At 38.1% G+C, this 18,130-nt stretch overlaps 2 protein-coding genes across 4 annotated transcripts in view; both read left to right on the forward strand.

The window, feature by feature from the left end:
• Positions 1-2,194: 2,194 nt before the first annotated feature.
• Positions 2,195-16,247, forward strand: prkag3b (protein kinase, AMP-activated, gamma 3b non-catalytic subunit). 2 transcript variants are annotated; one of them, XR_006844688.1, is made up of 13 exons: positions 2,195-2,632; positions 5,344-5,410; positions 5,757-5,905; positions 6,010-6,091; positions 7,009-7,067; positions 7,329-7,374; positions 7,495-7,549; positions 7,908-8,034; positions 8,364-8,529; positions 9,804-9,841; positions 10,279-10,425; positions 12,248-13,066; positions 14,708-16,247. XR_006844688.1 is itself a non-coding variant. In XM_046403999.1 (13 exons), exons 1-13 carry the CDS (start codon positions 2,615-2,617, stop codon positions 14,737-14,739), a joined length of 1,080 nt encoding a protein of 359 aa, XP_046259955.1. In that variant the 5' UTR covers positions 2,195-2,614; the 3' UTR covers positions 14,740-16,247. The 2 variants fall into 2 exon arrangements, 1 of the variants encoding a protein (XP_046259955.1); XM_046403999.1 differs by having other exon boundaries at positions 12,248-12,341.
• A 679-nt stretch (positions 16,248-16,926) lies between these two features.
• fer1l6 (fer-1 like family member 6) overlaps positions 16,927-18,130 on the forward strand; it is a 29,934-nt gene continuing 28,730 nt past the window's right edge. For both annotated transcript variants that reach the window (XM_046404428.1, XM_046404429.1), the window contains exon 1: positions 16,927-17,275. In XM_046404428.1, the coding sequence (XP_046260384.1) occupies positions 17,259-17,275 (17 nt within the window). In that variant the 5' untranslated portion in view covers positions 16,927-17,258. The remainder of the gene's footprint in view (positions 17,276-18,130) is intronic.

The raw sequence follows: 18,130 nt of genomic DNA on the forward strand, positions 1-18,130 counted from the left end.
TAAGCAGTTGTAAACTATAAATATCTGAGCCCCTTTCTAACCAGCAGTGACAGGCCCATCTGGACATCTGCATTTATTCTCAGAAGGACACTGTAGAATTGCTGTATATCAGAAATATGACTTAAACTGCATGCAGAGAACTTTCTAAATGTTGGTTGAGCTGTATTGAACGAGCATCACCTGGAATGAGTGTCATGAAGGGTCATTTGATGCAGTGGGTTTCACCAAGTACAAGGGAATTGCACGGGTTGTAGCTGTACACAGTATAGCAGATAGTGCAGTAAATATGCTGCATGGTAAATTTTTTCTTTCTGCAAAATTTTGACTTGACAGAGAATGTTCTGTTGGAGTTGAAGGGGCAGCAAGTTATAAATGAGACTAAATTTACAATTCAGTTTCAAAGGTGTGTTGACTCATTTTTACTGAGTATTGTGGTGGCTTTTACGGTTGAATGTAAACTCATAACTCTGTGAGGAGGGGATGGTCTGCTCGAGTCGTTCAGTGTGTCTATAAATAGTTTGAGATCTAATGAAACTTGAACATTGTAGGACTGGCAAAGCCTTAAAGCTGCACTGATCTAATTTTTTTCTTTTTGTTAATGGTTGTAATGTGAAAGTTCTCAGTCATTATGACAAAGAGAAATTTTGCCTAACTTTATAAGGATCCCTTTGGCTCTGCAGAGCTTCACTCTCACTGTTTTTTAGCAAATAGCAGGTAAACACAGTACAGTTTCTCAGAATCAGATTTTTTTTTTTTGCCAAATTTTTGCCAAATAGGTTTTTACAAATTAGAAGCTTGATTGTTACATTGGTTCACGAGAGAGAAAGATGAAAGTCAAGAAACGAAATAGAAGACAGAAAATTGACAATAACACATAAAAACAAAGAATGTATTGTAAACAAAACCAGTATTTAGAGTCGTTTAAATGAAAGAGACGTATAGATTTATGCAGGAATGTATAAAATCTTGAGCAGAGAATGTGCAAAAGCAGTTGGAAAGATAGACTTCAAATGATGTGTGTTCATGTAGCACACTGAGTCAGGTGTTCAGACTTATGTTCAGACTTTATTAATGTAAGTTGTAGAGACTGAAGTGAGAGACAGTGTTAGTGGGGTTCATGGACCTTCTTGATGACTCCAACTGTAGATAGGAAAAAATTGTTCTTGTGGATGGAGGTTTTGGTCCTGAAGGACCCCACCTGCAGGAGGGAAGTATCTCAAAACCTTTGTGCCCGGGGTGGGTGAGACCAAAGCGGAGCATAAAGGAGAGCGAATCTTCTTGTTGTGTTGATGTTTGCCAGCTGTCCACCAACACACCTCTTGACCGGTGTGAATTTAAGGCTAATGTTGCTGCAGGTCTGCTGGACATGTGAAGTGGAAACTGTTTGCTAGCCGTAACAACTCTGTTCGATGATGTCAGCATTGTACTTACAGCTTGTTGCGATGCTCACAAGTCAACAAAAAAGAAACTGTTATACACTTGTTTAGCATTAATAGCTGACGGTGTACAAAGTAGTTGTGTGTTTGTTTACACTGGAAAATATAATATACCTACAAAGCAGTTATCCAGCTGTTACTAAAAACTGAGGGCTGGCCATACATTTATTTCAGCCTTAATAATAGTTTTATTTTATTTGGCTGTATTTGCGTATTTTATCTTTAATTTTGTTTAATTATTTGTATACCCGTATTTAGGAATATACAAATGGTTTTGCAGGTTTCATAGGCTGACGTGATACGAAGAAAATCCACAGTGTGCTATAACATCGATGAATACTTGCAATAAATAAACTGATAATGAGATGCCACATTGGCTCTTCTCTATTCCTCAGCTGTCATGCTAGCTAACCTTGCAGTCGCCACCAGACTGACACCAATTAATTTGAGGTTAGTTGACGGCTATTAGAGACTTCATCTGTTTGGCCAGATGTTCAGCATGCTACTTTGTTAACTATACACATTATTCGAATATTGCATGATTACATGTTGCACTTAATTTGTATGATTGACCCTTTTCCAAATCAAATCATCAGTGTTCAGATTTCCTTTAGTCCTTCAGTCTTCCAGGGCTCAGTTCATCTTCACTGGTGATCAGGCTGTCTGTTTCATTACCAAAACCTGCTTTTTTATGACATGAGGCAGACTTCTGGCCTTTTTTGGTCTTTTTTTTTTTTGCGTTCCAAATGTTAATGATCTGAAGTTCCCCTAAGTGGATGATAATGAAGTAACGGTAATGTCTGATACCGTATACAGTATGACTGTCTTTAGCCCTCCCCAAATCTCCCTGAACACTTTCAGCCTCACCCCACCCCTCCCCTCTGTGAATGCCACAGGCCTCTCACCCCTCAGTCCAGATTTAGACCTCATTTGCGCCCAGGCATTCAGACGTGCTGGTTGAAGCTGGCTGGTAGTGCACAGATTCCCTCTTTTCTCTTGTCTTTGGCGTACTCCCCCTCCCTTCCTCACCATGCCTCCACTCCTTCATCACTTTATCTGACAAAGTACCAGAGCCATCCAAATGTCTAAGTTGGACAGTGGGAAGAGCATTGTAATCAAGAGCTTTGCCAGTCGGTCAGGTTCCACGGAGGCGGACCTCCTGCTCCTCGTTCCCAGCCATGGAGCCTCTTGCAGAGGTAAGACACTCTGCTGACTCACCCTCACCCCACTCTAATCTGTCTCCTGGGAGTCTGTTTGTGTTGGTAACTGAAAGATGTGGACATTGTAACTGAGAACCTGCAAAGAAAAAAACACTAGAGCTACTTTTACATTGCAGGCCTCAACAGCCTGTTCTTTTTGCAGCATGTTCACAACCTGTATGCATGTGTCCATGATTAACGTCCAGGCATAACCTGAAATGAAGACTGCTATCTGTACTGAGCTCAAACAGGAGAAGGACACACAAACTAGCAATGATGTGATGAAAATGAAAGGTCAGGTTAAAAGGTTATTGGGAGATCACAAAAAAGAGAATCACAAAAACGCAAAATATTAAAATCTTATCATTTTCTTAAGAGGCACTCTAACTGCCCGATGTTTCATCACTGCTGAGCAGAGATTCTGTGGCCACAAAACATGATCCTCACAGACAAATTCAGCTCAAAATAATTAAACCACTTATTTATTAACTAAAAGTGATGTGAAAGGTAAACACAAGATGCCTGTTATAGTATATAAACTGAGGAACAAGCAGCCTTTAAACTAAAAGGTCCCAGTGTAGTTTCATAGCTGCTTTTGTTGCTGAATCTGAAACACTTTAGTTGTCATTCATAGAATATTCTAATACCTCATGATCATATAATGCTGGCAGTATTGGGGAATGCATTAAAATATATTCTAAAATGCACATAAGCAAATAAAATACAGGTTAATGGCGTTATAATGACATTATTATTATGTTATGTGTGATGTTAATTTCCACCTGATTAGTGTAACAAGCTTCATTGAAAGGTGCAGAAACATACAGAGAGGCCAGATTGTATCTGCTGTCTCTTGTCAACATTCATTAAATGTCAACCTGCCAATAAAGCCAGTTTTTAAAATACTGCTATTAATGTTTTTAATGCCAATATGATGCAGTCTCAGCCAAAGTTAGATGTAAGACTGATTTACACCTAACTAATGAATGTGATTCAGAATCAGCTCACTCACTCAACTCTTCTCTGCTGTGCTGCTTGGATGTCTGCATGCAAACAAGTGTCTGTGTGTATGTACTGATACTGTGTCTGTAGCTGCAAAACTGATTGTGCTTGTTTACTGCCAGACACTACGTTTAAAACTATATATCTTAATTACCACTTGAAACCATACCAGAGGCTAGCACAGCTAGCACAACTCTAGCACAGCATGGATTTTTAATCTCTGACTATAAGTATTACAAAATGTACTTGACAGTCCTGAAACATGATCCTTTGTACAAGTGCTATTTGTGGAGACACTGGTCTCATAGAACATGGTATTATTCGCATTACACGCATTGTGGCATAAGAATATATGCTGCAGAGACACAACACGGTAAACTGCTCATATCAGCAATCCCTCCATCTGACCCAAGACACCAGAGCTGCTGCCAGTTTTTTCTCATGACAATCCATCTAAAAATTGAACTTTTTCAGTTCAAAGGAAAAGAACAGATTGATCTAAAAATTTCCAGTCTAAGGTTGTAACTTATCTTAGTATTTTCTGAATTTTATATCTCTTGTTAAGTGAAATCAGTAATATTTTACTGGTTCTTTGTACAAACAGTTAATATCACCTCAAACGGTTTCTTTTAGTAGAGGGAAGCAGTACTATTACTATACATCCAGGCCTTCACCTGCTTCTATCTGCATTCTCAAGTATTGAACTCTGCTCTCCATGAACCACAGAAAGAATGAGGCAACTACAACCAGGAGCAACCGTCTGTGGTGTCTTACCATTCAAGAGTTTTCTGGCCCCCCTTACCTGCCCTGACTCTTCCAAAATCATCTTCTGGGTTAGGAAGTCCTTCAAGTTCCTACCTACCTTCCTATGCCTTTATAACCTGGTAAAACAGCTTCATGAGTCACCTGATTGTTACATGTTGTATAGATTTTCAGAAGTAATTCATACCTAGCTTCTGCCACTGCAAATTCCCTATCGATATCATGCCTTAATTGACCGTACCTCTTCACTGACTCTGGGGTCAGCTGAGGTAGCCAGGCTGTAAATACTTCCTCACCTCAATGCTGACATTTAACCAGTGGGTTTTTGGCTTCCTGTCATGACATGGATTAGTCAACATGTAGACACTCCTTACAGCTGCTTCTACAGCAAATGCTTTTGACGGTGTGTTCCAACTACATGTTTCCAACTTGTGCCAGAATACAGACAAGACTTGTTTAGCTGCAAGTGAAAAACCATGGTGGAGATGAGTTCCCAGCAGGGTACAGGTGTACGCTCCAGCTGTTTCCCTCTGCACTCTGTAACCTTGAGGTGATATAGTCTTTGACAAAGAAAAACTACAAAGGTTCCATAAGCTACTGAAATGTATTGTGATCAAGTTCTAAATTAAGCAATATGATTAATGCTCAGTCTGAGAATGAAATGATGGGACTAACATCAATTTAATAGCTTTGTTTGGGTTTAGCTGAGCACAAAGCCTATAAGCCAAGGGAAGCTAACCTAACTTTATCCAAAGATTAACCACACCAAAGCTTTGCGTTTTATATTAAATGAATATTCAACACATGCAGGAATAGAAAGCAAGATGTTTTCAACCTGTCACCTGCAGAAGACCTTCATAGCCACCAGATATGGATGAGGTCATTGCAGAGCTGTGTGTAAACTCTGGGCTTTTAGTAAACTGTCGATATACTTCCTGTCTCAGGTTCCCTTATTTGAGATGGATGAGGAAGAAGATGAGGAAGAGGATGTCCTCTCAATGAAGAGCAGAGGTAAGGAAGTAGAGAAGATTTTGTAACTTTGTGTGTGTGTATTGACAACAGCTCCTATTCCATGCCCAACTCAGTTACCTCCACCTTTCTGCAGAGTATGGTGCCTGTAAAGAGCACAGTAAAGGAAACTGATCATGAACAGTTGCTGTGCTTTGTGGCAGCAGTGACATTGTGATGGACTTGATTATGAAACAACATGCTGATGCCCTTGCCAAATACAAACATTCAACATTTATCGTGATTATTTTGAAAAAAAAAAAAAAAAAAAAAAGATTGTCCCTACTTGGGTTTAACATGACATCTCTTAACAACATTGTATCATATGTTTTCAATTGCTCATTTGTAGGTGGTTGTACATATGCGCCACGTGCTCTTGCGCCCCCTGCAGACACAGACCCTGACACATTCATATACATGAACTTCATGAAGAATCACTCCTGTTACGATGCCATTCCTACCAGCTCCAAACTGGTCATTTTTGACACCACACTACAGGTATGGGTCTTTTTGTTTTGTTTTGGGTTTACTTTTGCAAATCCCATTTTTGGACAGCTAAGGCCCCACAGCTGCAAAACCTGTGTTATGTGTGTTTTTCTCAGGTGAAAAAGGCTTTCTTTGCTCTGGTGGCCAATGGTGTGAGGGCAGCACCACTATGGGACAGCAAGCTGAAGTGTTTTGTGGGTGAGCGATAATACATTTCTATCTACAGTACATCTCTGTCTCTCCATCAGTTCAAGATTCATCATGCAAGTGTTTAAAGATACCTAACACAATAACACAATTTTGAAAACCTGTGTTGAAAATATTTAGACACAATATGCAGTAATGGTCAGTCACCATTAGGCAATTCTAGGTCATCAAATTGCCATTAATGCACAATGTCAATTTATATAAGCATTTTGAACATGCTAGCATTCCACAGGCATGTGACCTACATTTAGTTTCTACGGACAGTTCTGGACCCCAGGTCTGTGGATTCAGGTTTCCTTACTGTGAATAGGAGGTTTCAAATGATCCAGGCCCAGTTTGTGTGCTAACATTTAGAGGAGGAAAGCAGGTCAACAGCAAACACAGATGCCTAACTGATCATCGTGACTCAACAGCCCTGCTCACAGGTGTCAATTTTCTGTTTGTAACTAAAATTTAAACATGCGTGTCAAGTGCATCAGCCTGGATTAACTGTCTACATCACAAAGTTTGAAACCAGACTTTCAGTCTTTAACAGCTTAATGAGGTTAAAATTCTTCTTACACGCAGAAAGCAAAATTGTTGGATGAATAAAAAGACAGAGATATGTATTTGTTGTTCTTACTATTAGTATACAGTAATTTAAAGTTTGGCCTGAGGGTGATGCCAGGAAAAGATTTTATTAGGGGTTTGTTCACTTTTTAGAGCTCCAAGGTCAATTCATCAGGCTCACCTTTACATTGAATTTGGCTTGGTTTTGATTCAATCTAAGCTGTACTTGTCTCAGTTTTGAGTTTCATGGTTGCATAAACACATTAGCATGGTAATCGTGTTACAGTCAGTATGTAATTTACTGTCGTTGCTATTGATTACCAATAAACCCATGTTTGATGTTTGTAATGTGCGTACAGGTATGCTGACCATCACTGACTTCATCAACATTCTCCATCGTTATTACAAGTCTCCTCTGGTGAGCTGTGCACCTGAATGGTGTCTTTGCATTAAACATTTATAGCAAATATACACAATACAGCCTGTAAGTGTTGTATGGCTGTGGCGATTTGTTGTCATGGGCACATGCCATGTTACATATCAGATTATCTGTTTATACAAAAACAGCTGCTAATCACAAATAAAAACTGTATCCACATTGTCAGTGAGATTAGAAAGGAAGATGTCTGCCCAGGCTGAGGCCCATCACTGACTGAGCCGAGGTGTGTTTTGTCTGCAGGTTCAGATCTACGAGCTGGAAGAACACAAGATAGAGACATGGAGAGGTCAGTACAACAGAACCATGTCCTTTTATGGTGCCAAAAGTGTTGATGAAGAAAACAAGGATTCAAACACCGTCTGGATGTGGGATTTCATGTCATTAGCTTGTGTTTCTCTCTCCGTAGAGATCTATCTGCAGTACTCTACCAACAGACTGATCAGCATCACTCCTGACTGCAGGTGAAACCAGACTTTGAAATGATTCCTTTAAATCAGGGTCATAGTTACATTGTTCAAATGTAATATATCATATTAAATACCGCAGCATTTTTAATTTCGAACACCTGGTCTGTCTGCATCTCATAGTAATTCCCAAGCCTTTTTGATTAGGTCTGTTCTTAATTATTCTTAACTTTCATTTAAAATATTTCATATAATTTTAATGCTATAATATTAATGGCATCACAACATTTGGTATATATCTGTATAGAAACCTAAGTAACTAAACCAACTGCACTATGTATCTTGTTACTCCGTGCTGTTACAATCCTCGTGTGTCTATTATAATCTTAAATCATGAGATTTACTGTCTCCTCAGTTTGTTTGATGCCATCTACTCCTTGCTGAAGAATAAAATACATCGACTGCCAGTCATCGACCCAGCATCAGGAAACGTCCTGCACATCCTCACTCACAAACGTATCCTCAAGTTCCTCCACATCTTTGTAAGACTTTTTCCCTTTAACATACTCCCTAACATGCATCAGAGAATTTTCCACAGCCAGAGTTGGAGCCTGTAAAAAGGGTTTGTTCATTTATCTACATTCAGTATTAATTTTTATTCATTTCTCAAGATCATACTGTGTAAAACATAGATTCTATAGAAATAAAAAAAATGGAGACGGGCTCCCTCTGTACCATGGAAAATGATCTTCAGTTCACAATGGAAAAACATGAAGATCCGAACAAAATTGCAATTATTTGTCTGTATGGTTTCAATCTTTAATTGATTTTCACATACTGCATGGTTTTATCTCTCTTGCCTTCCCTCCAGGGATCTATGATTCCTAAACCCAGGTTTCTTCAAAAGCGGATCAGTGATGTGGCAATCGGTACCTTCAAACAAGTTGCAACAGTTCAGGAAACAGCTTCTGTCTATGATGCTCTGGCCATTTTTGTAGACAGAAGAGTGTCCGCACTGCCTGTGGTCAATGAGCATGGTAGTATAACATCACACTGACATTTGATGGTTGATGTTTTGTTTTTTTTTTAGGTATTAGACACTTGTTCTCACCATATAAATGGCTGTGTAGGTAATTAAGCTTATTAAGACTCAGATTTACATTTAAGTTTTTTGCATTTACTGTTAGGTGGCAGCCTAATGGTCATAGTAATTATGACAACTGAAGAAGTCAGGTGACATAGTAGGCTATTAAGAGTGGCAAAATCTGCACAGGGATGAGGATGAGGTGGATGGGTGCAACACAACCAGAATTTCACCCAGGAGACTACTGTTTAGTAGTTAAGTTAAAGGTTAAGTTAAAGGTAAATTGAATATGATCTTCATAATCATGTTTTCATTAGTGTTTAATGACCTGAAGCAAACAAATGTTGTGTTTTTAGTACCTTTGAATGGTCTACAGAGGAGGCTGGTCCTCTTCCATGAAGCTGCACCAATATGTTTCTACAGTAGCCCAGTTCACACAAACCAATCACTGGCTCTACAGGAAGCCTTCGATGTTTTTTGCGAATCTTTAAGTAACCTAACCAAGTTATTGTGGTGCCTTATACAAACGGCACTTTGGTGCTGTTTCACAATGTTGACCATGTGATGATGTGGTTTGGTACAAAGAAGCCCAGTATATCTGTGGCTGGAAATCTCCGACTGTCATATATGTCATACTGGGAGTCACTGCCAATCTAAAGCCATAAGAAAGCTGTCTTACTTGCAAATTAGACAGTGTGCAAGCGTTTGCTCGTAACTTTCTATGTTATCGTCTTCCTACGCACACGGCTCATAAAACAGATGTGCAAAGTATTCTTTTGCTTTGACTCATTGACAGTCTACCTATTGTTTACCGTAATTTCCGGACTATTGAGCGTACCTGAATATAAGCCGCACCCGCTAAATTTAAAAAGAAAAGAAAAAAAACTTGTACATATATAGGCCTCAGTTGTCTAATAAGCCACAGGTCTCCACGTTGTCAGTCTCTCTTTCGTTGTCGCTCTCAATGTCACTTTCGTCTTGAGGCAAAATCCATAAATTAGCTGCATCATTGTTTAGGCCGCAGTTAAAAGCGTGTGAAAAAAGTAGCAGCTTATAGTCCAGAAATAACGGTAATCAAGAGCAGATTTGAATGTGTGTTTCTTGTGTTGAAATTTGATTTCTTTTAGAATAGTTCACAGTGCACAAGTGATAACGTATAATAATAATATAATCTGTCTGTATATAGTATTTTACCTGTCTTCTGTCTTCATCTCTACATCTCTATAGGAAAAGTGGTGGCACTGTACTCCAGGTTTGATGTCATTGTAAGTCCATTTCTCACCTTCTTCATCACTGTATGTTAGCCAAGACAATAAGATACAGTGAATGAAACAGTCATTATAACTCTGAAAAGGATGAGAGACTATAAACAAGAGTTTAACCAAAAATGCTGCAAAAAATCTGATAAAAAAAATAGCTCACCACTCACATGATGAATTAGTACAATGCAGAAACAACGCCAAAGTAGGTTGTGACAATTTGTTCAACAGTAAATTAACTGCTACAAAGAATGTTGAATTAGCAACAGCATGGTTATTACTAAACTGATCGTTTCAGTATCTAGAGTGGAGATATTTACAATAGAATATAAACCATGGAGCTAAGAGTGTCATTTCAACTGGAGATGCCATTGAACTGCACCAGTTAAACACTAACTGCAAGCGGCAGAACAATACTGTTTTTCTTTTTCTACACTGTTCAGAACCTCGCAGCGCAGAAAAACTACAACAACCTGAGCATGACAATGCGGGAGGCAATTACCTCCAGAGCCTGTTGTGTGGAGGGAGTCCTCAAGTGTTACCATTACGAAACACTGGAGACAGTCATCGACCGTATTGCAAAGGCTGAGGTAACAGACACAAACATATTTGAATAATGTTCAGAATTATTTCATAGTCAAAATCAGGATGAATGGATGTGTTCAAGACAGCAAATACACAAATATTTCCAGTTGTTAACATTTAGCTGCAACGATTCTACAACATTGGTCTTGGACTGCCATCTGGATATATGACATTATCTTGACTGATATTATATGCATAGGCACATCATATGAACAATTTCCAACTAAATTCCCAGCTCTCTGGCTTATCCTTGAATAACAGCCATTCTGAGTTGAAAAGTTAGTGAGCTGCACTGATGTTCAGCTGTGCTTCAGCTCAGTGAGTGGGACTCTGCAGTCAGAGTCCCAGTCAAGTTTAGTATTTTCCCTGAACGTACTACACAGTGAATGTGAGAAGTGAGTGAGTCGCTGGGTCACTCAAGCCCACCCCTTACCCTCTACCAGCCTCTCATGTCTTGATGGCTTGAAAGGAGGAAATCTCTTATTTAATAATTTATTTTGATGCTAAAAGTTTCTTAATAAACCAAGACCATGACAACCCAGAATTGAGACCAGAGTTGCAGTCCTACACACCTCTCTGTACTTCCATTAGAACACCCACCCAAAATCCAGCAGAGACTGTGTCTGTCTGCTGACCACCGAAATTAATTAGATCAAATTCAAAAAGAGTGGTTATACATAAAAACCTAATAAAGATTAACACCAACACCTTCACAGCTACAACAAATAGGAGAATTAAATGTGGACTGTTAAACGTTAGATCTCTATCATCTAAAGCTGTACTGGTAAATGAATTAATATTAGATTATAATATAGATTTGCTCTTGCTAACCGAAACGTGGCTTAGAGAATATGTCAGCCTAAATGAATCCACTTCCCCATATTCATATTAATATTCACATTCCTTGAGACATCTGCCGAGGAGGTCATTGAGTCTAGTCCTTAAAACAAATAAAGTAATTATTATAGGTGATTTGATAGATAATGATGGTGATAGCCCTTGCACAGCATTTATTATTAACTATTAGATTCACTCACTGTTTGAATTATACTCTTGACCTTGTTTTGACATGTGGCACTGAAATTGGACATTTAATAGTCTCTAGTCTTTAATTCCTCTTCTATCTGACCATTACTTAATTTTGGATTTATATTACTTGACTACATACCAACAAGAAAACACTCCTATACTAGATACCTGTCCGATAGTGCTGTGGCTAAATTTAAGGAAGCGATTCTATTGTCATTTACTTAAGTATCATGTCCCAGTAATGCAGAACATTCCAATATGAAAGAAAAGTCTTATGCCTGTTGTGGTCCCTCCCAAATCGACTCTTTTGTTGATAACACTGAAAGCTCACTAAGGATAATACTTGACACTATAGCCCCGCTAAAAAAGAAACACGTAAAGCAAAAGAGACATGAAAAGCGCCATGGAATCATGTCCTTTAACTCACACATAACACACATTTCAAAGACTGCATTCTTTCACCTCCGCAATATTTCAAAGATTAGGTGCATTTTGAGTCAGAAAGATGCAGAAAAATTAGTCCATGCATTTATTACTTCCAGGCTGGATTATTGTAACTCCCTTTTATCAGGTTGCCCCCATAAGTCTCTCCCCCCAAAGACTCTCCAGTTAATCCAGAACGCTGCTCACCGATTACTCACAAGAACCAGAATTAGATGTTATATTTCTCCCATACTGGCTTCTCTACATTGGCTGCTTTTTAGCAAAATGAGCAAAACAGGGTGTTGTTATAAAGGAACAAAAACCATTTTAATAAATTGCTTACTTCTAATAACCAAATCCTGTTGCTTTTTTCAGGTGCATCGTTTGGTGTTGGTTGACAGTGACGATGTGGTGAGAGGGATTGTCTCTCTATCTGACCTTCTTCAAGCCCTGGTTCTCACTCCTGCAGGTATTGATGCACTGCACTCCTAACTCTTTCTCTCAGACCCCTGGTTATCTGTCCATCTACCTATCTGCCTTCAAATCCTCGAAAGCTTCCTGCTGCTTCTGGTGACCTACTGTTTGCTTCTCCTCATGTGAACACTTATGTTCCTACTGAACAAACTCTTCTTCATTTAACTTTTCATGCTCCTGAAAATGACGAGTGTTTGTCACCTGTTCCTGTGAAATACTGCGGTATCAAATTTCCTCCCTGGCTGAAATCTCCTGATCTTTTCAACTATCCATCTTATGTTCCAACCAAGATCAGCTTCAGAATTTTTTACTTAAACTTTGCTGCTAACCATCTCCTGCAAAGTCTTTTGCTCCTTCAAAATCAACCAACCACCTCATCAGGAACCTCCTCCTCTGTCATCCTTACATTTCCTCTAACTCTCTCATTTTGAGCATCAAACAAAATAATCCCAGAGGCTGTTGTGATACACCCTTCCCCTGGAAAATAAGCAGACGCTCTCTCAAAACCCGGCGCAAATCACCCAACCACTATTGAATGTTTAATCTTCCAATCCAACTTCAAAACCAGGTCACTTACCCCTGCCAAACTCCTGTGATCCTACCCACCAAACAAGAAGTTTATTTATCTTCTAAGGAAACCCTCTTCCAAACATCCTTCTTTCATCAGTCAGCCATCGTCTTCATGCTGCCATCATGCCACCAGAACCACTTAGCCAACAGGTAGGAAGCCCAACCTAAGCTGCCGGTCTGTCTGAGCTTGCATCTTCACTTTTAAATTACAACATCTCACTGCTGTCTGTTATGGTTCATCTGTAGATCTTCCAAGAGGATACCATGAGGGGGAATTGGTACCCATTCAGTCTGGAATCTGTCTTGACCTGTTTTAGCAAAACTATTAAAGAAAACACATTTGTCAACACACCTGTGTGCCTTGTCACAACTTCACTGTTTCCCTTTAAATCCAACATATATAATCTATTAGTTGCTATATACACCATGTGAATCTTAAATCATATACCACCAAGGTGCACACATGCTGTGATTTTCATTCCAGTGTTGTACCATTCCCACCCATCTCTGTTTTAAGACTCTGTTGAGATGCGATTTGCTACTACAGTATCACATTAATGATATGAGTGGAGGCAAATTGTCTGTACTCATATAATTTATGTGATAGTAGAATGACTAGTGGAGAGCATGTGAAAGAAAGTTCTTCTTGAAACTGAATCTGAAGAGTTAGCATTTAAGTGGTTTGTGTTTTGGGAATTTAAGTGATGTCACTTATGTCAGGCCTAAAGTAGCCACCTGTCTAGCTGCACTGTCTGAATGTTACTCAGATAAACCACTTCTGACCATGTCTCCCACCATTGGCTTTTTTTCCTTTTTGCAATATTTTATCATTTCTACATCAACTGAAGTGAACTAAGTACTGCAAATCTAAGATTCAAAGTTCATCCCAACTCTCATTTTTATAACACTGTTCAGTCCTATCATTTGACCTTCATCATCAAACAGAACAGGACTGCAACTAACTTTGAAATTCAGTTTTAATCTCTATGACAAAGTTTACCAGTTTGTCACAGAATAGATGTCCATAGTTCTTTTCATGGCAGCTTTCAGGCTTTATCCTTCATGTTGGCTTCAAACATGACAACTGGTCAAACAATATCTGTTAATGAGGAACACCTGATATATTAGAAAGCTCAAGAACAGCAGTTACGTTAACATTGTGGTGAGATGTCTTCTCAAATACAAAAGTTAATTGATATGTTAGGCTGAAGACACAAACCAAGCCTGCATTATCATTGTTCATCCCTGTCAGCATGTCATTACAGTATGCTGCATTTACATCATACCAGATTTACCTTTAATATGAGCAGCCATCTTGGAACAACTATTTTTTTTTCTGTACGGGGTAACTTGGTGATTACAGATGCTCCCTGAAGTCAGTCAATTAATTTATGAGATAATATGGCCAAAAGGACAACGCTTGATTTCACAGCTATCCAACAATGTAAACAAGCATCATCTTGTGGTTCTGGTTCCTCTGATATGATGTAAACACGGCTTTGAGTTTCAGCCTTGATGAAACCATCTATAGCTTCAGACTGTGTGCTTTTTTTTCCTGTTGTGCATAAAATTGTAGAAAACTGTGTTCTGTGTGTTCTAGTTATATGGTAAAACCACAAATATTCATCTCTGTCTGAAAAATTTTGCTAACATTTATTTCTGACAAGCCAAAGAACATTGGTAGGATTTAGGCAAATTGACTAAGTATTGGTCAAAGTGACATTTGAAAACATAAACAAATGAAAAGCTTTTTCTCTGTTCTTACTGATTTTCTTATTTCATCTTTTCTAGATATTTATGAGAGATCATGCTGTCAAGACTGAAGAAAACAAGACCGAGACTTTGAGGTGACACTCAATCAGAGGTTAGCAGAGCAGGGTTATGGCCTCAGAAGACAAATGTGGAAAGAGAAAGTGATAATGGAAACACTTGCAGCTGTCTCTTAGAGTACCAATAATGTGCCCTTTAGCTAAACATTTTATTCCCATGTGAAGCTGCCCAGTTGTCACCAGTACTACATTGAACTATATCAGGGTGTGGGTGGAAAACACAATCAAACTGATGATGCAGACTCAGAGACTTTTGAACTAACTTTGAGGAAAACATCAGATTATTTTGTTTATTTTGCAAGTTGTATTACTTGTGAATGGAGATGCTGATACAACAATATGACAAAAGTAATGTTATGTATAATGTTTGTACTTTCTGGTTTTGAATGATTACAAATTAGTCATTCGAATCTTAAGAATATTCTATTGTGGAATCGTGGTCGCATTTTTGTAAATGCCTTTGTCACTGTGAGTGAAAAAGTTAAAAGTGTTGCTAGCCTACTGTTAACCACGATACTTGACAGAGACTATAGCTGTGTTTTATAAAATCAATTTAGCTTTAATATGATGAATAATGTCAAGAAGTGGATATTGTGGAGTAGTTGTTTAATACTGATGCAAAGTAAATACAAGCACTTTAACAGCTCAATAATAACATGGTACTAAATAGGTCAATATTTATTAACATCAGTGTGATAGCGAGGTAATACCATGGTATATACTATATATTTATTCATATCCTGGTATTATGTTGATAATAATGATAATTAATGGTAATATTGTGATTTAATTTTGATAATAGGGTAGGAATGGTAGAAAACATGGTGAGATAAAGGATTCTACCATATTAAAAAAAAATGGAAAAGGGTGCTATTGAGAGATAATGATAAAGAATAATAATACAGTAATGTTCTAACAATCTCAAAGTAATATGTATTTTTCAGCAGTAATAAAAGAGGTAAGTAACAATTGAACACCCTCCCAATTATGTGGAAATTACTGTTAAATGTGCTCTGTATATGGTATGATTTTTTTCACTTATAAACAGATCAATCAATAAATAGATCACATATTTTCTGGAAGTGTTTGGCAGTATAATCTATTATGATGCTTGTCTCTGATACTTAACACAGAAACAGAGGTCATTTCCTGGACACAGATGGTGGTTTCACTGTAACAAACATGAACTGTAGCTTTAAAATATGAAAAACGCATGTTTCATTTTGGAATTATCTTGGTGATTTGAAATTCAATACACTGTAAAGGAACAGTTCAGCCAATAAGCAAGGTTATTTAGTCACAATCTACTCACCTCATGTGGTGATGTCTTGTCAGGTAAAATTTCTTAGATCACAAAACATTTCTGGGGCCTTACAGTAAAACAGCTTTGTAGCAGTTTCATGAACAACTAAAGAAGCTTGGGACTTGACACATTTAAACATTTAAAAATAAATCATGAAATGAATTCATACAGCTGGAAGTAAGTCTCAGGATTATATTATCTATATATATGTGTGTGTGTCATAGATCATAGATCATCATTGTCTGACTTAATGTTGACAAGTTAAAATGCAACCAAAACCTGAATTGGCATTTTGATCAGAAGTTAGGCTCATATATTTGTAATGTGAATGTGGTCCAGCTGACATGTAACAACGTATGACGTAAACAGTGCCAGATGGATTATGCGACAAGAGTGCTTTCTGCTGATCCTCTCTGACTGACAGGGTGTGACTGCTTTGTTTGCCAGGGGTGGCTCTGTTAACTCTGCTGGTTTCATACATCCTGGTCACATGATTTCCAGGCTATAGTGCATGCACACCCACACACACGTTATGTAAAAAGTTCTGCTTCTGCTTGTATTTTGATATCTGTTCATAGGTGATCCAAGTCAAATAGATAAATATTATTGTTATTGCTAATATCACACTGAGGAGGCAGCAGAATGTCTGTTTGACTAGTGTGAGGGAACCACTGGATAATTTGATAGACAGTTTTAATAAATGATAATAATGATTCTCATAACAATACAGCCAATATTACTGATACTTCCAGCAGTATTCAGATACTATTGCTGACATCACTTTTATTAGTGTACAACTAATACCATAGTACTAGTGCTGCAACTGCTACAAGCGTAATATAAGATAAAAAAACATACAAGTATCAGTCAAACACCAGTCAGTGTCAGCCAAGATATAAAAAATAATGAGGTAAAATAGAAAAAAATGAAAAAAGTGTGCTATTTGTGGAGACTCTCCAGCCTTTAAACTTTTCAGTTGATAATTAAGTTAAAGTCAATAAGGAGCGTTCATCAGCCACATGCTCCTCTGCTTTACAGCTCCATCCTCTGAGTAAACAGTTCAACCACCAATCACTTTGTCAGGCTGCTATTGAACATTTTACCTTAGCATCTAACAGCTGACTATGTGAGGCAGCGCATGCAGACAGGATGCAGCGGTGCGTGTCCAGCTGTCGGAACTGATGAGTGACACTGACTCCTGACTGCAGTAATGGATCCCAAACCAAGGTAGGAGACCAGCTCTTCCCTTTGATTACAGCAACGGGGTCTGGTGCAGAGTCAACAGGGTATTTGTGTTGTGGTTGAATTTTTAATCTCTTCTAACTTGAACTAAAGTCTTCATTATAAACTGTTCATACATGTAGTGTAGTTTCATTGATCCAAACCAAACACAATCCAGAATCTTTCAAATGTTGAAATATTTTAAGGTTCACACTTTCAGCACCACGCAGACCTGTGCGACTGTGTTCAGACAAGCAGCACCAAAGCATCAGAAACACAGATTCTTAATTTATTTCAGTGAGACCACTGCACAGTGGTGGAACGTAATTAAATACATTTACTTAAGTACTGTACTTATGTACAGATTATAAGTACTTGTACTATACTTTCTACTTTCATTCCTATATAGTTCAGATGGAAATGTTATACTTTTTACTACATTGCATTTATCTGACACCTTCAGTTACAAGTTACTTTAGATCTTTAGATCTTTTGAGATATAGAATATCTAAAAATGCACAAGTAGGACTGAACTGACTGGTCCATTAACTGATTATTCAAATACAGAAAATTAACTATTTGAATAATCATTTAAGTCATTTTTAATGCAAAAACATTTTAAGCAAATCTGACGATTTCCTGCTTTCACTTTCACAAAGAACTCCAAGTTCAAAAAGACACAGTTGACTGTGAGTTGTTCTTAATTAAAACATGTCCTCCATTCATGATAAATAATAAAAAATACCACCAGGAACCACACTGTGATACAAAGCCTTGATGCACAGCGCAGCATGACTTTCGGTATTCAGATGCTCTGTATTTCAGGTCAAGATAGCAGATAAACAAACCTGTCTAATAAAT

The sequence above is a fragment of the Scatophagus argus genome, chromosome 11, assembly GCF_020382885.2.
Source record: "Scatophagus argus isolate fScaArg1 chromosome 11, fScaArg1.pri, whole genome shotgun sequence".
NCBI classification, from domain to species: Eukaryota; Metazoa; Chordata; class Actinopteri; family Scatophagidae; genus Scatophagus; species Scatophagus argus.